The following is a 23668-nucleotide window of genomic DNA, read 5'->3' on the forward strand; positions in this document are numbered from 1 at the left end:
TTTTTCGACAACCCGAAAATTATCATTGAAACCGCACGCTGCGAGGTCACGTCTTTCAGACTTTTTGCTCTTTCAATTAGATCATCTGAGAATTGTTGAATCATGTTCAGTGATTCACCCCTTCTTTTACCTACTGTTTTGAACAGTCGAAATCGGTCACATGACTTAAATTAATATTTTAAACGCAAAACAGTAACAGACAAAAAAGATGAAATACTATACTATAATACTTCGTACTTTATCGAAAATTGAAGCTATATAGAAAAAGATATTCTTTTTATGATATCAACAGGATGAATAAGTCGTGATGATACACCTACCTATTACAAGTGCAATGCACACGGCGCTTTTTCTGCGCGTGTTTGAATCGATTTAACAACAACGGGACGTGGGAGAAGGCTCACGTGCCACTGAATTGGTGAACGTGTGCAGATGATTACTGCCTGCGATTGAATCGCGTTAGCTACGTCGTAGGCGCGGAAAAATTAGGCCGTGTGCATAGGCTGTCCCCATCGCACTGAGACATGCTCGAATTATACGTAGGTATTGTGGCAGTACATCCTTAGACGGTCTCCGTCACAAGAAGCTCTACTGCTACTGCAAGTCCATAGTCCACGCAACCCGAGTTAGGCACGCACCTTCTTTGACAATCAGGTTTAATCGCATATTTTTCTTCAACTTAGAAAGTAACGTTGTCACAAGGATTTCAATCGCCAACCCCTCAGTTTAGTAGCCACCGTTCTCCTACTGGGCTAGATTTCCTTAAATAATCATTATCTCTTTATAGGCGATGATTTCACAAAACTAATGGACGCGTTTTCAATTCATCGTCATAATCAGCCCACATGAACCCACTGCTGGGTTGTTGTTTATTGCGCCAATTTCCACCGCGATCCCGCAAATCTGACGGTGTCGTCAGACCATCGGGCTGATGATCTGCCCACTGGTCTTTTCGCTTTTCTTGGCCACCATTCCATGACTGTTCTGGTTCATGGTCCGACTTCTCGTTTAGCCACGTCATCGACCTTCCTTTTTCGTGAAACACCATAGAGCCCTAAACCCAACATAGAGCGCTAAATTGCTCTTTGTGCCGCTTTAAGCGCCGCGCAAACATTTGTCTTGTGTTGGAAACAAGCAACCGGCATCTGGAAACGAATATTCTATTTTCATACAAATGCGGTTGACACAACCGGCGACATGTGCAATTGCCGCAACCGGCGACAGTGTTGGACTGCCGCAACCGGTGACTGTGTTTTACTGCCGCAACTGGCGACTGTGTTCGAGTGCCGCAACCGGCGACAGTGTCAATTTCATATTAAATATATAAAAAATAGAATATTCGCCTATAGTTGCCGGTTGCTTGTGTCCAGCACAAGACAAGTTTGCGTGTCACCTTAATTGTGGATATTTTTTTTGTTTTCAATTCACCTCAGTCTAATTTGTAGAGATTTAGAATTGATAATTATTTTCATTTTGATAATATGCAGGTAAGGTAAAAAGACAATAAAAGCTTAAATACTAGAAATTAAAACCAGGATTTTTAAATTGTATAAATAAAATTGCGTCCCTGCGGCAAGGTGCCCAAGATCCTGTCAGCGTTTCCCCTTTGTATTGCTATGCTAATGCGTTGGGCAAGGCCAGCCCTTGGTTTTCCCTGCACTGGGACCCCACGGACCTAGGGTTTCGACTCTAAAGGCTGTAAAAAGGTAGTCGCAGCCGAGGTCATGGTACTTAAGTACTTATCCTCAGTCTAATTATATTCATTACATTACATTTAACTCTCTCATTACGCGAATTTTTGTTTTAATATTAACAATTCTCGTTACCACGTCTCATCTTTTCATGCATTGTGTATTAACTTTGCGGGTCAAAAAAGAGGTTTTAAACAAAAGAAAACATATTGCACACTAATGTTGAGTTACTCATACAGGAGGCAACTCGTTTGTACCACTCGCTTGGTTGGTTTGTCACAACACCTCATGTCATAAAAATGTCCCACCTCACACCTCACTGCTTCGAATTCAACAAATGCAACAATGATTGGTTCTGCACTGCCCGCTTTTTATCTGATTTTACATCATATGATCATCCTACTATAGTACTATAAAATTAGCATTTATTTATACTGTATTATTATAACACTTGAGTTATCTAATTGATTGATACCATAAAGTTATGAAAATGTGCTTAATTAGGTCTGTTAAGTAATTGCCGTAGGTGCAAACGTTCTCACCTACCTCACCTCATTTGAAGTAGGAAATTGTACCGCCTCATCTTTTAAATGAGGTACTCCCTCTCTCAAACTCATTTTAATTTCATGTCCTACCCAACACTATTGCACACATTGAGCTATCGTAGCGTGATCAACAATTTTATTGTTTTGATCAAATGTTGACAGTAACGAGTGTAATTTTCATTTTAAGATTGTTTGTTTGGATTTGGTAACATGAACATCTTGAAACAGTACGTTGCACATAGCAACAGTTTTGTAATGTGTTTTCTTTACTTAATTACTTTTATTTTTAAATTGAACAGTTAAGAGTCTATGACTCGTATTCCAGAACTCTCCTCAATGCTCAAGTCAGGATTTGAGCAGATTTGAGTATGATTTTCAGTGCTCACTGCAATATTCAAGTCCTGACTTGAGTATTGAGTAGAGTTCTGGAATACGACCCTAAATTACCTCGACTCGAATTAATTATTTTTTTTGTATCCAAGCAAAATTAACCGTAATAATACGTATCGAGTACTTAGGTTTTCGCGATTGTTACACATAGGAAATGAAACTATTTTTCCGAATTTAGATTGCGTATATTTGTTTTTTCAAACAAACCGACGTTTCGGGCCCTTTACAGGTCCCATGGTCAATGTTGACTGAGGTGGTACAGTCTTCAACCAGTTATGTCTAATATTGATGCAAACCACCCTATTTTTTCACTATAGTTATAATAGTTATTAATTAAATACCTTATTTTTAATTTTACGAAGAAAACAAAATAGGGTGGTGGTGGTGGTTTTAAAAAAAATAGGGTGGTTTGCAATTAGACATAACTGGTTGAAGACTGTACCACCTCAGTCAACCGTGACCATGGGACCTGTAAAGGACCCGAAACGTCAGTTTGTTCGTAAAAACAAATATACGCGATTTCAATCCGGAAAAATAGTTTCATTTCCTATGCGTAATAATACGGTTCATTTTGCTTGACACTGGCTTTATTTCAGAATTAATTTTTTTACAAATTAAAATAAAGCTATTTGATAAATGTATATCGTGTAGTATACGTGTTCTATTTAGTTTAGTTGATATGAAGAAAAACATTGGTTTAAGTAAAGGGCCTTTGAATACCGCGGGTTTCTTGCAAAATTTCGAGGTAAGTTTGTGTATCCTCAATTTTGCTATGTAATTTTTCCATAGCGATTGATTTAACACTTTCACTGTTGTCATTTGAGTCAACCGAAGTCATTTGAGGTTGTGCAGACTTAAGGATTTTTTTAGTCGACGGTTCGAATCCATAAGCATGTTTATATGACTTTAATTTCTAAGTTGTGTACAATTGCGAATGATTAGTAGGAACCCCTATCGCTAGTCCTCGACCCACATTAGAGGGTCTATTCTTGGAGGAGACCCGTGCACAGCAGTGGGGCGTATAGTGGATTAGCAATGAAACTTCAGAATCCTTTCAATTGATGCAAAGAACACAGGATAGGTGCATATGAATGAGTAAGTTTTGAAGGGTTAGGGTACTGGTGACATTACAGGCACATGGGACTTGTCAAGTTATGTCTCAAGGTGCCAGGAGCAGTGACAGTGTCGCTCAGATCTTTGCAATTTAAAGCTCTGAGTGGCACTGCAGCTGCTATGGACAGGCGTGTCGCTTGACATCGGGCGCGCGACTTGTTCGTCCTGTCACTTCGTTTTATTATTATTATTATTAGGGTGGCTTCATTCAGGGCCTATGCATCCTTTCATCACTGCGACCATTGACTGATCTATTTTGATCACCACTAATTGCAAAGATTTAGATTTAGATTTAGATTAGATTTGTTGACAGAGTCAAGGCCGACAGCATTGAAGAAGTGAAGGACTTTCCGGACTCCGACAGATTTAATGTCCTCTGGTTATGGCATGTGCCTTCCCAGTACGGAGCTTCGTTCGCCCATCAGGTTACCCACATTGGGTGAGTAGATGAACAGGAGTTTCATCCGCCTTGTGGCAGAATCTACATTCTCTATTTTCTCCTGCCCTATATTTGACATGTGCTTGTTTAAGCCACAATACCCGGTTAAGGCTCTAGTGAGCATTCTTATGCCATTCCTGTCCAATGACAGAGCTTCTCTACAGTGTACTGTAACTTTTAAAAACCGACCCCAAAAGCTCGTGGAATTACGTCTATTTGCCAAGTTTTACTGAAAGCGTTTGCCGGAAAGTGTGCGAAACCGGATTCATCCCCTAGTTTGCCACTCTTAGAGCTGGAATATTTTCTTCAAATTTAGCAATACTGAGGCACCCTCTTTCTAACAAAAAAATAATCAAAATCGATTCACAGATGGTAGAGTACTCGCGTAACATCCTCCTTTTTTTGAAGTCGGTTTGCAAATACAAAAGAAATGGTTGGAAGAACATCTTAAATACAATTATTTAAGAACTTCTTCCAACCATCCCCATACATACCTATCACATTCAAGCTTATCAAACAAGAATGCATTGATTGATGTAGTATTCGACGGAGAGAGGGAGACAGGGAGAGAGAGAGACGGGAGAGTAAACAAAGGTACCATCCAATTCAACCTCTAGTGATCTAGTCATAGAAAAAAAATAAGATAAAAATGAAAACTATAAATAATAACGGTGAGTTAATGAACCACGTTACTATCCGTGTGTTAAACTTACCAGACACTGTAAAATAACAATGTTTACACAATAGAATCAGCAATAACAACGAAGAAGTAAACACCCTTGGTTCAATTGCGTCATCGTGTCAAGATAAAAGATCATAAGGGCGCCTTTAAATTAGACTTTATTTTTAGATTTTTAATTAGTAACTTTATTTAGAGATTACAGAATAGCCCCCTTTGCACAGTCATAGCGTAAGATAAGGAGCGTATAGGATTGCGCGCGGGTAAGCTTGCACGCACAATCGTGCAAGATTCCCTTTTTCATTTTTTTTTAGCTAACGTTCTCTCGTGCGCGGTTGCTTGTGTTCGTTTTTGTTACAACGGAACGAACATCCGTGTCAAGGCTAGCAGCGTAGAATAGACCGCGTGAAATTAGCACGTGTTGGAGTGCGCGATTGCGCGCGCGACTGAAGAGCGCAATCGTGCGGTCTTCCCCTTTTCATTCCAACGTCTTTACTCTTCTCAATCACGCACGACTGCTGTATCACGCGCGATAGAATGTCTGTGTAAAGCCCGCTATTAGCGCAGTTGCAACGCCACTGTTGTGACACTCGCGCGCGCCCCTTTTGCAGTCACAGTAAAGGCCCATTTAGATGGAGAGAGTTTATTACTCGCTACGCGATTATCGTATAGCGACAAATCGTACGCGACTATATCGCAAGCAATAAACCCTATAAAATTGGACGTAGTTAAACAAAAAGGATCCAATGCACATCCAGTCACTTACGAGATATGACAGTTTGAAGTTTAAAAGTGTTGTTTTTTTTTTTTTCATAATTTATAATGTTACATGACATTTATGCTCCAGAGATTTATGTTTATATATTGGATTTTTTCCCTAATCTAAGAGGTTAGACTTTAGGAACCTTTGGTACATATAACTAATTTTTTGATGATATTGTGGATTGTATCCTTTTTTTTGTTTAACTACGTCCAATTATTGTATCATAATATACACGCAGGCAAGAACCAAAATCTTGCCTACGATTATGTCATACGAGATTTGCAAGCAACTTAGGCCGTTTTCTGACTTGTCATTGCGGTACCGGGTATACACCCGGTATGGAAACGATATTGTAACACCTTCATCTACACACGTGTCGATATATTTTCGGTATAAAATTCTGCGGTAAAGCTTGTGACGTCGCGAGACAATGTCATCCTCGGATGATGAAGACATTTTGGCATGTCAGTCTACCTGTTAGCTACTTTGCGAGCAGTCGTGCCAATAAGCCAATCCTTGTACGCTTAACGCGGAAATCCATCGGTTCTCAAACTTTTGTAAGATTTCGCTATGTCTTTTTGTGGCATATGTAATGAAGATGTTAGTGACGGAGTACATTGCACATCCTGCGACCAGGTGCTACATTTTCATTGTGCAGGCTTAACCGAGGGAGGCTACAGAAAACTGGGCGCTGATAGGAAACAAGCTTGGAAATGCGGCAAGTGTAAACTAACAGGCCAGAGATCGCCACAACCCACCGGAGAAGCAGCCATTATGGCAGAACTTAAAGCCTTGTCTGTGAAACTTGCTCCCCTGGACTCGCTTACTGCTGAGGTCAAAGCACTACGTGCCGAAATATCTGAGCTAAGAGCACAGGTCACCCTAACTAATACGTCAATAAAGGAATTTAATGACAGATGTGAGAAGATTGAAGACCGTCTTGCGCAAGTTGAAGGAGTTGGAGGCCGGGTGACCATCCTTGAAGCTGAACTAAGCAAAGTTATATGTGAAGCAAACGATAAATATCAATTTTCTCGCATGAACAACGCAGAGATAAAAGGCATCCCTCAGTCCCAGAACGAGAATTTATTAGATATTATTAGCTCAGTTGGGTCTAAAATAAATTATCCCATAAATAGATCTCAGATAAACTTTGTTACCAGAGTTCCGACGAAGGATAACACCCAACCAAAACCCATAATCGTGGCGTTTATTAGCCGATACGTGAAGGAGGATTTTGTTGCAGCTGCGAGAGCGAAATCAAGGGAAGTGAAGCTCAATGCTAGTATAATTGGTTTCAAAAACATGGTTTTCGTCAACGACCACTTGACACCGTCAAACAAGGATTTGCTCACCAAGGCGAAGAAAATCGCCAAAGACAAGGGGTTTCTCTATTCTTGGGTAAAACACTCCAAAATATATTTGAGGAAAAACGACACGTCCCCAGTTATACAGGTCAAATCAGAGAAGGACTTAATGAAAATTGTTTAAGTGAGTTTTGTATTTTTAAAGTGCGTGCTATTTATGTGTCCGAACTTGATATAATGTTGTTTTTATTTATATTTTTAATCGTCAACAGTTTGAGCATCTCCGGTAGTTGCTGTGTGAGTATTGAATTTCTTCTAAAGTTGTGTCTTCCTTGTTCAGAAACATTTAAACTGAGTAGTCGCTGTGCTAACGCTTCATGCCTGTATTTTACAACATACTGCTGTGGGCCTATTGTACTAGCGTTGAAAATTGTCTGTAGGATGGTACCGCTTAATACCTTTAATGTGATAAAGTCATTAGTTAATGACCCTATTGTTATGCTTATTGAATATACAAAGTGCATGTTATTTGAATTGAAATTTTGTGTCGCACTGTGTTTAAGTGTGCGTGGGTATCTTTTAATTAATTTATTTTTTTCGGTTGTACTATCGTTTTCTTTTATTTTTTATTTGAATATTTTCGGTAATTTGTATGTTTTTAAGTATAAGTTAAATTATTGCGTAATACGTGAAATAGTATTAAATATTTACTTATTTTTTTTTATACATTCTCGGTTCGATAGACTGATTTTAGAAATTTTTAGTTTAAATATAAGGGTTATACTTTAAAAATATACTACCAAAACGCCAGGGGATTACGTACGAAGGTCAGTGAATTCTACAGAAACGTGTGTTTAAGTAATTACGATGTTATTATGTATTTCGGAGACGTGGTTGTTGGATGGCATTATGGATAGTGAATTATTTGATGGTAGATACCTTGTCTTTCGACGCGATCGTGACTATGTTAGGTTAGGCCAAACTTTAGGCGGCGGAGTATTGATAGCAGTGAGGCACGACCTTGCCGTTATATGCATGCCTGAATGGAACAGTTCAGCGGAAGACATCTGGATTACTATTTTAATTAAATGTAAGAGGCCTGCGACAACTTATAAAATGCATATTTGTACATTGTACTTATGTAGGGAAGAGGGTGGTAACTCATATAAGGAACAATTATGCAATTTTTCTGATAATCTTAGTAAAATAATTTACAGTCACCCGTTAGACAAATTTGTTGTTGTGGGTGATTTTAATTTCGGTAATGACGTGCAATGGTTAAGGTCAAATGGGGAAGCCGTAATGCTACCGGCCAACTATGCTGCTGGTTATTTATCTGATTTCTTTGATCTCATTGACACATGTAATTTAAGTCAGTTTAATGGTGAATTTAATCATAATAATAGGGTGTTGGATTTAGTGTTTTCTAATGGAATATTAAACGTAAAAAATTGTATCAAACCATTGGTCCCGGAGGATTTTCATCACAAATCCCTTGATATATATGCTGAATTTGTTGATATTCACGAATTGAAACAGTTGGGCCAAATGAAGTATATTTACAATCGAGGTGACTATTCTGCAATTTCAGCCGAGCTTAGTAAAATTAATTGGAGTCAGTATTTAAGTACAGGCTCATTAGATGACGCGGTGGCCTATTTATATAAAAAAATATATGAGCTTCGTGACCAACATATACCTCGTAAATTGATTAAATCCAACTCTTACCCGCCATGGTACAATTCTAGTCTCATAAAAGCTTTAAAAGAAAAATCTAAATACCATTCTAAATATAAAACGTACGGTAACTTATCTGATTACCAATCTTTTTCTACACTGCGGAAAAGGGTCTTCGATCTTGAGAGGGACTGCTTTGAAAAGTACATTCAACACATCGAATCTTCAATTGTAGAGAACCCCAAAGCATTTTGGACGTTTGTAAAAATGAAAAGGAACAACTCGACTTTTCCTAGTGTAATGAATTACAAATCTGTGAGCGCTGACACTGGTGAAGATATAAGTAACCTATTTGCGGAGTACTTTCTTGAGACTTTCTTGGTGACTGGCCAATCGACGTGTTGCACTGTCAACATGAACTACGATAACGTTCTATGTAGCATAGGCGATATTCAAATTAATGCAATCAAGGTACATGATCTTTTAAAATCACTCGATTTAACAAAGTCGGGGGGACCTGATTTGATTCCTCCACTTTTAATTGTAAAATGTGCCGAAAGTTTGGCGGTTCCATTGAGTCTGTTGTACGGGCGATCATTGTCTGAGGGAATTGTACCTAAACTGTGGAAATCTGCCTTCATCACACCGGTCCATAAGAAAGGGAATAGATGTAATGTGGAAAACTATCGTCCCATATCCAAATTGTGTCTATTTGCCAAGGTATTGGAAAGGTTAGTTTATATAGAAGTTTATTCTAGTTTACAAAATTCATTTAGTGACGATCAACATGGTTTTCTTAGACAACGTTCCACATCCTCAAACCTGATTATTGCAAACGATTTCATTACTAGTGGGATGGAAAGAGGAGCACAGGTTGATGTAGTATACACTGATTACAAAAAATGTTTTGACCGAATAGACCATTGTATATTGCTTTCTAAACTTCAAGCAGCATGCATACATGGTAACTTGTATCGTTGGTTTGCGTCCTATATTGATAATCGTAATCAGGCTGTAGTCTTACGGGGTTTTTTGTCACAGTGGACTAAGATACCTTCTGGTGTACCCCAGGGGTCAATTTTGGGTCCACTTTTATTTATTATTTTCATAATGGACATTAACAAATGCTTTCGTTATTCAAAATCTGTACTTTTCGCAGATGATATGAAAATCCTAAAGGTTATCAACAATTCATCTGATATCCGTGATCTGCAGGAAGATCTCTTGCGGTTCGAACAATATTGCATTACGAATAAATTAGACCTAAATGTAACTAAGTGCTTCTGTATGACTTTCTCTCGTAAAAATAACAAAATAGAATCTAAATATATACTCCATAATCACAATTTAACTAGAGTCAATAATATTAAGGATTTGGGTGTCATACATGATAGTAAATTAATCTTTAAAGATCATATTGATCATATTGCAAGTAAGGCTTCAAAGGCCTTCGGGTTCGTTATCCGTATGTCCAACGATTTGAAATCTTTGAAAACCATTAAAGTTTTGTACTGCGCCTTCGTGCGTAGTCATCTTGAGTACGCTTCCTGTGTATGGAATCCCCAATACAACATCTATATCACGCGATTAGAGAATATACAAAAAAGATTTTTGCGATTTCTTGATTTTAAGACCAGACAACAGTCCGTGGATTACGAACACCGTTGCAAGCGGTATCATTTTCTGCCTCTTCAAGTGCGTCGTGAAGTGAATGATCTTTGTTTTCTATCCAAATTGGCTAATGCTGGCATTGACTGTCCGGAATTATTGTCTAAAATCGGTCTCCGTACTAACTCATTGACTTTGCGGCGTCGCCCGTTGCTTCACATTCCCATAGCTCACACAAATTATAGACAAAACACATTCATGATACGCGGCTGTAGTACCTATAACAGGTATGACACTGAATATGACTTTGATTTGTTTGAAACAAGCACAGCAACTATTCGAAGAACTATAACTTTGAATTATTTTGGACGGTATTAATTGCAGGTGTGCTCAAGCTGCATATTTCGTTATGTGTACATCATTGTTTAATTTACTATAATGGCTTAACATTGCAAAATTTTCCGGTTTTTCTTTTCTTTTCTTTGGTCTGTATAAATAGTAAACTATAAATAAAGCTTAATTTGCTATTTTTGATATGCATAAGTGGAGGTTTGTAATAGGCTCTTTGATGTTGTTTAGTTTGTATTTTATATTTTGTATTAATAGCTGTAAACCTACCTAAAATAAATAAATAAATAAATAAATGTCATTCTTATCTCTGAATACTCTGCTAGTCTATAATTGTACAATACTGGATACTTTTTAATTTCACCCAAGTGTTTACACAAGTGCCACTCAGAGCTTTAAATCGCATAGATCTGAGGGCCACTGCCACTGCGCCCGTCACCCTGAGACGTAAGTTGACTGTCTCATGTACCTGTAATTTCACCAGCACGCTTACCCTTCAAGACCGGAACACAGTAATGCTGACATTACTGCTTGGCGGCAGAAATAGGTAAGGTGGAAGTACTTCCCTGGACGAACTCTTTGACAAGGAGATCTACTGCTACCGATACCCGCTCTACTACCAAACCGACAAATGAGCAAACAGCCTTAATCATCTCCTCAATAGTTTACACAGAAAAATATATCATAGTAAGGAAATTCTTGCTTACGAGTTCTCGACTTGTCTAAACACAATCTCGTATTATATTTTTCCAAGTTCATACGAGTGTCGTACAAATAGGTACAGTCACGAGCACGTCAAGCTTGACACTTTCTACTTTGGACCGTTCGTATCGTAAGCGGCATAGAGTTGAATTTAAGTCTTAATGTGTCAAGCTTGACGTGCTCTTGACCATGTACGAACCGTTTTGGGCGCGAGAATTACTATTCGAATTAAATATTACTTCGGTATTGACTACGGATATATCAAAACATCGACTATATAACCAGAAATAGAGACGAAATAAAGGCCACACATTTTTGGTAACTCATCAGTGATACATCACTTATAAATATCAACTCTCGTTTGCACTGAAATATAGACAGCGCCACAACTGACCCGTGTGTACGTCTCGGTATATTCCAAAAATATTATGCATTTATTGTAATAAAGATAATAACTCTAACCATGGCGTGCTGTTCCATTTGGTGGTGTGGAGAAAACAGCATAACATCTAATTACAAAACAGACGGAATCAAATTTCATCGGTAATTAAATATTAAATATGTAATTTTGCAGTTTTCGTCTATAATAGCGAAGCTCAAGTCAACTGGTCGATTTGAAGTGAAACAATTGACGACACCCGTCAATTGTTTCGAATTCGGGCTGGCCAATCGAAACGCAGTTGTCACAGTCAACACGGAAGAAATGTGATCTGTGGTTTTCAAACAAACTAAATAACATTTCGTCTCTATATCTGGTTATATTCGCGATGTATCAAAATGACGCAAATATCATTCAAATTCGGAACTGCTGATAATATTAAGTTCATTGTACTTTATAGAAGTTGTAAAAAGAACTCGAAATGCTTGAAATACAATTTGTGCTTTCACGTTCTGTTTACACTGAGACGTTCAATATTCAAAGGCGACGCGATTGTCGTTCACGTGGAAAGGCGATAATCGCAAATGTGTAGACGAGGAAAGTTTTTTTATTATCTTTAGATAATCGTATCTTCGAGACGAGAAACTCTCTCCATCTAAATGGTCTTATATTAGTGAACCAAAAATCATTTTACTGAGATTACGGGTGTCGTCATACGAGTTGAATCTCCAAAATTTTTTGTCTAAGATTGCCTGGAAGAAAATTGCTTCTTAGCAATAAGGCCGCCCTTTGCACCTTATAACATAGCATGCGTCTACGTGTTATGATTGTAATTATTATATGCAATAAAAAACATTTTATCTAAAAAGTTAATGTTGGACTATTTATGCAGTTATTTATTATTCAATTGTCTTTTTTATTAGCCTTAGAATACCTTGAGTCTTTCACAACATAACTTGTTATGTTTATAACGTATGTGCATTTTTTTGATATGATTTCAAAATTGGCTAACACTTCAACGCATTATTAAAAAAAATTCAATTTGTCTGTAGTCAAAATCGAATAAAAACGAATAAATTTATACACATAATTATAGGAACAATTAAATAAGTTCTTTGTGGTTTTCCAACGTAGGACTATTCCATAGTAGTTGTATTCCATATACTTATATGCCAATACTATAAAGTTTAATTCATTGTAGCAGTGGAACTCCTTGTGATAGAGTTCGTCCAGGGTAGTACTGCCACCTTACTTGCCTATTTCTGCCGCCAAACAGTAATGTCAGCATTACTGTGTTCCGGTTTTGAAGGGTAGGATGCTGGTGAAATTATAGGCACATGGGACTTGTCAACTTATGTCTCAAGGTGACGATTTAAACCTCTGAGTGGCACTGCAACTGTTATGGACAGGCGTGTAGTGTACCATTGTTCGTCCCGTCACATAATGTTATAAAAAAAATTTAAGAAAAGATTATAAATATCTCTACCTGTGGGTAACAAAATCAATGTTACTTACAAATCCAATCTCCGCAGGGGGCCCAGTGACGTCAGCAATTCCGACGCCCACAAGCATCGCACGCGCAGCCGCAATACACGCCAGCATGCACCACGGTAGTAACATCTGGAGAAAGTTAAAGATATGGGTCATTGGATAGTAGGTTAAACATGTGGCGGTTATTATGAATGTAAACTCCTGTCTTACAATAAGAACGGACGTAACTGGATGTCGATAAAATATTTGTTAGTCGATACACGTCATTACATGGTAACCAATATGATCATTGTTTTGCGAAAATGGTACCTAAAGACATTTTCGTTCTTTTTGATAGTTTGTTCTAAAATTTAATTGTAAAATGAAAACTTTTGCTGTTATGTTTGTTGTTGTAGGTCCGTAGTGTATGCCCCCGATATGGGTGAGGTACGGTAAATGCAATTCAAAGTTATTTTTTAATAAAATGTACTGGCAGACACAAAAATGCTTTTACAAAAACATAAATAAATTTAAAACGTAGTAATATTAGCCCCTATAAAAATAAATTGAAATAACGTGAACTTAACATAAAAAGCTTTTTTGGTACACTTGATCATATAAGTGCAAGTCACAATTATTTAAAACCTTTGTAATAAACAAAGGTTTTAATGGCTGTAACAACAACACAATCAAAATAATTGTTTAAATCAAAATTACTTTTTTTGTAACATTCATAAACAAGTATTGTAAATAACAATCCAAACAAAAATACCTATATCTATGTACATACATATCAGTTTAAACAAAATTATAACTATTACAAACATGCAAAATTACCAAAATTATTACGAAATTAGAGAAAAAAAAATCACTTCTCATACTGACAATCGTTGAACATACAAAATCGCCTTCTTTTTACTTAAAGTACCTAATATAATCGCATTTTATGCTTAATTACAACAATTGGATGGATTTTTTCCAAAAACGCATTAACACGCAAATATTTGTTGATTGTTGTTGGGAAATTTTAGTAATAAATCACAACAATTCATCATTCCTGAGGTGACAACAAATTTTTTTTTTTTCATTTACAAGTACATTTTAAAACAAACTGTCAAAAACAACGACAAAATCATTAGGTACCATTTTCGTATAACTATGATCACATGGTTAGCACCTTAGAATAATAACGCATAGAATGATAGTTTCATATCAAACGAACTGTCACAAGTGAGGCAAAAACCAAATTCATGTAGGCGTAAGCAACTTGTAACTACGCTCGTCGGCACGCACACAAATATACAAATAATGATGCCATGGAATAACATTTCCCTCAAAAGTGGGGAAATTGTATCTTGCTTAACTCATCATTAAGTTAAAGGTGCCTACAGATTTGCCCGACATTGTCGATCAGGTGCCTACAGATGTGCTCGGTTTTGTCGATGAAAAACGAATATAGCACTTATTTGTAAATCCAAGATGGCGGACACGATTTTTCAAAATATGCTATATGGGTATCCTTTTCGAGGTATTTGGGGATGCTCATTACGAATATGGCACTCATTTCTAAATCCAAGATGGCGGACACGAGTTTTGAAATAAATGCAATATGGGTATCATTTTCGAGGTACTTGGGGATGCTCATGACGAATATGGCACTCATTTCTACATCCAAGATGGCGGGCACGATTTTTCAAAAAAATGCAATATGGGTATCATTTTCGAGGTACTTTGGGGTGCTCATTACGAATATGGCACTCATTTCTAAATCCAAGATGGCGGACACGAGTTTTGAAATAAATGCAATATGGGTATCATTTTCGAGGTACTTGGGGGTGCTCATTACGAATGTGGCACTCATTTCTAAATCCAAGATGGCGGGCACGATTTTTTCAAAAAAATGCTATGTGGGTATCATTTTCGAGGTATTTGGGGATGCTCAATGTGAATATGGCACTATTTGTAAACCCAAGATGGCGGGCACGATTTTTCAAATAATGGTAAGTTGGGTATCGTTTTCGAGGTATTTGGGGGTGCTCATTACGAATATTGCTTTTGTTTGAACTGTCGTGTTTGCCATCTTGGATTTAGAAATGAGTGCCATATTTGTATTGAACATTCCCAAACATCTCGAAAACGATACCCAACTTGCCATTATTCGAAAAATCGCGCCCGCATCTTGGATTTAGAAATAAGTGCCATATTCGAAACCTAAAACCGAAAATGCCATAAGCAAACATTAAAGAAAATAACTGTTAAAATAGATTAAAAAATCGCTTAAGAATGCTCCCCTTTTAAGAAAATAAAATTTTTCAATATCAAATATTTCGCTTGAGTTACGAAAAGAAAGACATATAATAAGCTATCAAAGTTGTACTGGTGGTGCCAACACTATAGTAGAAACAAATATATAAGTACTGTAAATTTGTTGCAATATGTGCTCCAATTCAAATAAAATTAAAATAAATAATTATTCAATAAAGCATGAACGCAGAGCCGTTAAAAGTATTATAAAATAATTAAGTGTCCCAATCACTTACAGGAGTTAACGAAAACATTTAATGTTTATTAAAGTAAATATTAGTTCAAGATGCGCAAATAAATCTAAATTACAGGCACCACTAAAATTTACGTAATATAATTATTTTGATACAGAATAGCAAAATGGGGAGAAAAAAAATTCGTTACTTTGCAACACTTTCGTATCTTGTTGCCGCGAAATTATTTTTCTGTTTTAGTGAATATTTACATAAAAATATGAGTTGAAACGCATTACTTACTTGTGGAATGCGATGTTAGTGTCTATTTTATGTTTGTCTGTTGTATTTTTACACCCATTTACCGCACATTTCGTCATTTTTAGCAAAAAATTTTGGAGCTGTTCGCGGTGCAATATGACCTTGAGCACTAACAGCCCGCGCGCTCCTGGGACGCGTTTGGAACCCTCTAACTTGCCTCACTTAGCGTGTGCGGGCTAGGTTTCTATGCGTTATTATTCTAAGGTTAGCACGTTATTGCTTATCAGCATCCAACTAATTTTAACAATAATGAATTATTTACATAATAATATAGAAAAGTAAAGAAAACTACGCAAATGACATTAGGAGCAGTAGAGCTCCTTGTGAAAGAATTTGTCCAGGAAATTACTGCAATCATACTTATATGAATAACTGCATGGCGGGATGACCCGCCATGCAGTAATGTGTCATTACTACGTTCTAATTTTAAAGGGCCAATGATAACGATAGTACAGTGGCAGTACTTCTCAAGTCTTTTCGATTTAAAGCTTTGAGTGGTACTGCAACTGTTATTTGAGATACGCGCGTCGATTGAATGTGAATAATTTAAAACTTCAAATTTATGTTCACACAATTAGTTAAATTAGAATTAATTTTCAAAGAAGACCGCATCTGCGTCCGCCATCTTGGATGGACAACCAACTTTTTTTTTTTATAAATGACGTGTTGTGCCGGAACCTCAAATCAGTGAAACACGTGTGGATCGCCGCATCGTACGCTAGTACATAGAGATCGTTGTTCACAGTATTTATTTACTCCGTAATATGACGTAATAATAAATTTATATGAAGAGATCAGACTTAGGCGTTCATTTTTTTATGTGGCAGAATATCAGCGAGGGCAATGTGCTGTAATAATCCTCTATAGCCGAGTAATAGATACATTTGACACATGTATCACTGATCTGAATAATGGTACATCAGAACGTTTAATTTGAAAAAAGAATGACTTCAATCGTGTTTTGATTCCGATTAAACGGGTAGGTTTATCTGATCAGTGGTTCATATGAACGATGTTATCATAATTAAATCAAGAACATAATGCTAAAAAGAGATTGAAATATGATAACAATGTTCATATGAATCCATGTATCAAAACGTTTTGTCGAAATGAATAGACGATTGAAATCATTCTTTTTCTCAAACATGCTCGGAAATAATCATTTCCTTTCAAAAAACTAACACGAAAAGTTTGTCATTTATAGACCATGCGATTACTTCCCGGCCAAGACCTGCAAAGTACGTATGAAAATCCGTTACTGTCCGCTACTCTAAACTTTTAAATCTACCTACTACAAGAACTATGTAAACAGGCAAAAGGAAAACTCGTACAGCCAACGGCCCAGTGTTAGTAATTGCGAGAATTATGAATCCCTACCTGTACCGATTACTTAAAAAAAAAGAAAATGTTGGTAAAATAAACTAAAGTAGGTACTTTGGTATTCTTTTGCTTTTTCGTTTTTTTTTTTGTATTTTTGTCGCGAAAATAAGTTCTAGTAAGAAGAACGATAACGAAAATACACTAACGGATACACGTTCAACCATATCCTCAGAAGTTCAGCAGACTATTTTTATTACTATGCGCCTGGATAAATAACAACATTTTTTTACTTTTTCTGTTTAGTCTTTTAAACAAGAAAATTAATTTGTATTTATTTTGTTAATACAATGCACTTTAATTATGTATTGTATCTGTATATTTGTATATCTGCTGTATATTGAGTATGTCGTCAATGAATTACGCAAATGGAGTTGTTATTGTGCAATAAATATGATTTTTATAGTACCACCCTTAGAATAATAACGCATAGAAACCTAGTCCGCACACGCTAAGGGAGGCAAATTGAAGCGCTCCCAAAGGGCCTACACGAGCGGGCGGGAGCTCCAGAATTTTAGCTAAAAATGACAAAATGTGCGGTAAATGAGTGTAAAAATACGTCAGAGAAACATAAAATAGATACTAACATCACATTCCACAAGGAAGTAACGCGTTTCAACTTGTATTTTTATATAAATATTCACTAAAACCGAAAATTAACCTACTACTAAAACTAGCCTACATGAATTTGATTTTTGCCTCACTTGTGACAGTTCGTTTGATATGAAACTATCATTCTATGCGTTATTATTCTAAGGTACCACCAATCACTGTGAAGTATTCAAGATGGACTTTTTTGTGTACCAACGTGTGCGCTGCTTTTTCTTATTCTTTTATGAATTAGTGTATTGTTCTTGTAAAAACTGCAATGTTGACGTACTCGTAACAAATGTCATATTTATAACAAAATGTTTGAGGTTTTCCTTTCATGTGTTAAGAGCCATTCGGATAATTATAAGATAGACGGAACTACAGATTGAACACTTTAATAATAGCGTTGATAGCTCGATTCGAGGACTCTAAAACTGAACTTCGACCCACGCGACTCCGACAACATGTTACATCGATGTGATTTTACTCAGACATTACGTTACTCCGACAATACGTTACTTCGGCATTATTTTACTCAGACACTACGCTACTCCGACAGCATGTTACATCGACATGATTTTACTCAGACACTACGCTACATCGACACCACAGACGAGGTGTTTATAAAAAATCTTTGTACTCTGATAAGAAAAATCATCATTACAAACCCATCTAGGAAATGGGTTCTTATTATAAAAAAAAAAAAACAAAATCATATCGAAAATTCTTTTATTAGTTATATATAGTGTAACAAAAAACTATTAAATTAAAATATAAATTTTTACTACACTAGAATAGAATAGAATATCATTTATTTCTTGTAGATATGGTAAGTACAATATAAATTAGATGTTACAAATTAAAATAGAGTTTTAGCATATTTTGCCAACAAGTGGCATAGAAATATTTCAATAGTCATAATAATTGTGATGAAACATGTCAAATATAAAAGTTTTATATTTATCTTTATCTATTTATTTATCAAAAGTACAATTAAATGTCAGAAATTAATAAAAAAAAAATTATAATATGATTAAAATTAAGTTATCATGCAGGAAATCACTGACATTGTAATAACATTTTTCAATCAATAGTGATGTCAATTTCTTTGTAAATAATGATAATGGTAGTGATTTTATGTCTTCCGGTAGTTTGTTATAGATTTTAGGCCCCATGGCAACTACACTCTTTCTCAACAATGCTGTTTTGTAACTACCTGTTAACAATAAGTTACTATATTGTGATCGCATAGGCCTTTCTCTGACATCCGATAACTTTATAATTTTTTTTTATATTCATTTTTACAAAGTGCATATTTCCAGGATATATAAAGAGGGTAGAGTTAATATGCGATTTGAGATGAACTTTGGTCTGCAACTTTCTGTTGGTTTTAGTCCACACATGGCTCTAATGCACCTTTTTTGACATTTGAAAATACTTTCTCTCTCACTACAATTCCCCCAGAATATAACACCAAATCGTAATAATGATGCAACCATGCCATGGTAAGCTACTACTACGGATTCCAGTGTAACTTTCTTAGACAAAGCGAAGAGCGCATATGCAGATTTACTAAGTTTCCTACAAAGTTCTTCTGCTTGAGGTTTCCATGTTAATTTATTGTCTAGAATTATATCTAAAAACTTAGTCACTTGTACCTCCTCTACATGCTGCCCCTGATGCTTAATATCCAAGTTTCCAACTCTTAGTCTTTGGTAAAACTGCATAATTTTAGTTTTTTCTAAATTTATTGTCAAATTATTATGTTTTAACCAAGTTATCATTCTAGCTAGAGCATCATTTACATTAGTTTCATGTGTCTTGGGGTTATTATCTTTGGATTTTATTATGACCGTACAATCATCCGCGAATAAAACCATGTCGTGATCATTTATTGTTCTAGGGAGATCATTTATATAAATGAGGAATAACATGGGTCCAAGAACACTGCCCTGTGGAACGCCATATTTTATTAGCCTTGGTTCGGATAAGAATACTTCTTCATACTTAGTTTCTGGACAAATTCTTCTAATTTCAGTGTACTGTTCCCTACCGCTTAGACACGATTCCATCAATTTCAGTATATTCCCTCTAATTCCGTAGTCGTCAAGTTTTTTTAATAGTTTTAAGTGATCTACACAGTCAAAAGCTTTCGTCATGTCAGTATATATTGCGCATACCGCTTTCTTTTCATCTACATTCTTCATTATATTGTTAAGTAAATTGAAAATTGCCATATTAATAGTGTTATTCTTTCTAAATCCTATTTGTTCATTACATAAAATGTCAAATTTGTTGAGATAATCATGAAGAAAGTCATAAATAATATACTCAAATATTTTTGATATTATTGGTATTAATGTATTTTTATTTACAGTATGTTTTTGGGTAAATTAAAAATAAGGCACTCGTTTTATAACATTTGCGTTCAGAATTGGGTGGTTTGCATTAATATTAGACAACTGGTTGATGATAATACCATCTCAGTCAGCCGTGACCATGAGATTGTAAAATGACCGAAATATTTGTTTGTTTGAAAAACCAAATATACGCGATTTAAACCCGATAAAAAATAGTTTCATTTCAAATTAATTATCAATTTACTCACATTGTTTGAGAAAATCACTATATAAGCCTCGGCGGAAACAGGGATTGCTTGACTCTTATTAATACTCGTCCAGCAGTCCCTTACTTCCCGGCCTCGGCAATAATGCACTATTTTCAAACTCAATGTCTGGCACTTAGAATAATAACGCATAGAATGATAGTTTCATATCAAACGAACTGTCACAAGTGAGGCAAAAACCAAATTCATGTAGGTGTAAGCAACTTGTATCTACGCTCGTCGGCACGCACACAAATATACAAATAATGATGCCATGGAAAAACATTTACCTCAAAAGTGGGGAAATTGTATCTTGCTTAACTCATCATTAAGTTAAAGGTGCCTACAGATTTGCCCGAAATTGTCGATCAGGTGCCTACAGATGTGCTCGATTTTGTCGATCGTTACTCTCGATCGACAATGTCGATCAGGTGCCAGATATGCTCGGTTTTGACGATCGTTACTGTCGATCGACAATGTCAAGTGACAAGAATTTTCAAAAATGTATTTTTGGTAATCTTTATGGAAATGTCATTTATATCTGAATACACACACACACAATTTCAAATAAATGCAATATGGGAGTCATTTTCGAAGTATTCGAGGTGCTCATTGCGAATATGGCACTCATTTCTAAATCCAAGATAGCGGGCACGATTTTTCGAATAATTGCAAGTTGGGTATCGTTTTCAAGGTATTTAGGGGTGCTCATTACAAATATAGCATTTATTTCTAAATCCAAGATGGCGGACACGAGTTTTCAAATAAATGCAATATGGGTATCATTTTCGAGGTATTTTAGGGTGCTCATTACAAATATGGCACTCAATTCTAAATCCAAGATGGCGGGCACTATTTTTCAAAAAAAAATGCTATATGGGTATCGTTCTCGAGGTATTTGGGGGTGCTCATTACGAATATTGCTTTTGTTTGAACTGTCGCGTCCGACATCTTGGATTTAAGGAAATAAGTACTATATTCGTAATGAACACCCCCATATACCCCGTACACGATACCCAGAATCAAAATCAAAATAATCTTTATTTCATAAGTAAGCATTATTTCACTAGAAATCGTCACATTGGTTAAACTCTACCGCTCATTCGTAAGGCAGATTCCCCCGAGAAGTATGAGCATGAAACTCTAGGGGTTGCTGTTTGTAAACAACATTTGTACGCATTTAACTTGCAGAAATGGAGGTCAAATGCACACTTACATTAGAATAAAAAAAAATCTGCAGTAATCGCAATATTGCCTATTCTCAAAAAATTACGTAATATAATTATTTTGAAACAGAATAGCAAAATTGAGAGAAAGAAATCCGTTACTTTGCAACATTTTCGTGTCTTGTTGCAACGAAATTAATTTTCGGTTTTAGTGAATATTTATTTATTTTTTTTTTTTTTAATTTCTTGAGGAACAAACAGTTTTACATATTTAAAAATATACATACTTAAAATTAACATATTACTAAACCTACAGTTCCCTAAATATGCATATAAAACAAAAAAGTATACGGTATACTGACACTTATAAACGTAAGTTTTATAAACGTTAAAAAAAACAAAGTAAAATGAACGCAACACCACCCGTATCCCTCAAACTATGCAACGAACGCACATTTTCTAAGTTTGCTGGATGACAGGCACCGGTTGGTTACGTTCGGGAGCGAGCGGTCGTGCTACGCAACGAGATAAGTACTAAAATGCTATAGTGTAAATTAACATAAGTCGGAATCTAAATGATCCGGAGACCTAAAAAAGAAACAATTGTTCAATACAGGTCGCAGTGTTTGTATAATGCGATGTGTTTACTTTTTGATAAATACTTATTATTAGTATTTATATGACGGCTTGCGAGAACCCCGGATTTTGCAATGTAAACTCCACGCACCAAACGTGGTGTATACTGTAGGTAAGCATGACAGCAAATGTTACTTATTACCTTATATTAACTAATAAATTATTATGAATGAAAATAAAATCTTAATATTAATAAATTGCATTTCAGATAATAACATCTATAATTATAATTGTATGAATCAAGGACAGTGATGATGATGATATGATCGTCATCTATAGCAAGATATTAAATTCTTCATCATAAAAAAAAATAAATATGAATGGATGGCGTGAAGGCCAGAAACTTTAGGTATGAATAGAACGTGTTTCGATTACCTATTATTACGGGAAAAATGCTTATTTTGTGGTAATGTTGTGAAATATTAATTATTAATTTCGTTCCTTACAGGTCTCCTGACTCCATTTAATGACGTAACAAAACTCAGGACACAACAACGGCGCACTCGCCGCTATGAGGACTTATATTACTAATATAATAAGTACACGAATAATAGAAAGTAGCAAACAACCAGTTAAGCAATACAAAAGAATAATCAAAAATTACAAAAAAACAATTACCTACACTATTTTAGTCAACATTAGCACATATAAGGTCAGTGATGTGGTTTTTAAATTTTATTAACGATATATTAAATAATTCTATACTACCTAATTGTCTATTATATGAGGCACATGCTCTTTTTATAAAACTATTACTGCCATAGCCAGTTTTACTTGATTTTATGGCGAAAAGATATTTTTTACGGCTTGTTCTTTCCTGTTTACGCGGTACTCGAAAATAAATTTGTTCCAATAGAACAGGGGCGTCAACCATATTATGCAATATTTTAAACAAATACGTGATATCAGTGATATCGCGACGTTGTCTCAAGGTGCTTATTTTATGAAATACAAGGGAAGATTCATAATCTATGTGTTGATTACCGGTTCTATAATCTAAGGACTTTACAAACTTTCTTTGTAACTTTTCAATTTTATCTTGATGGACCCGTTGGTGAGGATTCCAAACCGGACTTGCGAATTCAAGTCTACTTCGCACGTAACTGTTAAATAACAGTTTATAAGTAGAAGCATTTTTAAAAGGTTTTCCCACACGCAATATGAATCCTAAAAATTTGTAAGAATTTGCGACTATCTTATCTACATGGGGAATGAATGAAAGTTTGGAATCCATTACCACACCCAAGTCCCTAATTTCACTAACGCGATCCAGATCGTGGCCACAAATTTTATATGGGTATACTACTGGATTTTTTGATCTTGTAAAAGAAATTACGAAACATTTATTTAAATTCAAAAATAAATTGCTACTATTACAAAACTC

General features: G+C 35.8%; 1 protein-coding gene and 1 long non-coding RNA gene across 2 annotated transcripts; both read left to right on the forward strand.

The window, feature by feature from the left end:
- Positions 1-6190: 6190 nt before the first annotated feature.
- Positions 6191-7111, forward strand: LOC113239134. The gene has a single exon (XM_026476002.1). It carries the CDS (start codon positions 6191-6193, stop codon positions 7109-7111), a length of 921 nt encoding a protein of 306 aa, XP_026331787.1.
- Positions 7112-22175: 15064 nt separating this feature from the next.
- On the forward strand, positions 22176-22779 carry LOC113239135. The gene is made up of 3 exons (XR_003311165.1): positions 22176-22396; positions 22493-22633; positions 22733-22779. It is a non-coding gene; the product is annotated as an uncharacterized LOC113239135 (long non-coding RNA).
- The last annotated feature ends 889 nt before the right edge of the window (positions 22780-23668 follow it).

The sequence above is a fragment of the Hyposmocoma kahamanoa genome, unplaced genomic scaffold (genome assembly GCF_003589595.1).
Source record: "Hyposmocoma kahamanoa isolate Upper Pololo Valley unplaced genomic scaffold, ASM358959v1 99614, whole genome shotgun sequence".
NCBI lineage: Eukaryota > Metazoa > Arthropoda > Insecta > Lepidoptera > Cosmopterigidae > Hyposmocoma > Hyposmocoma kahamanoa.

Coding starts and splice junctions, on each gene's coding strand:
- LOC113239134 (XM_026476002.1), top strand. CDS start 6,191: ATGTCTTTTTGTGGCATATGTAATGAAGATGTTAGTGACGGAGTACAT.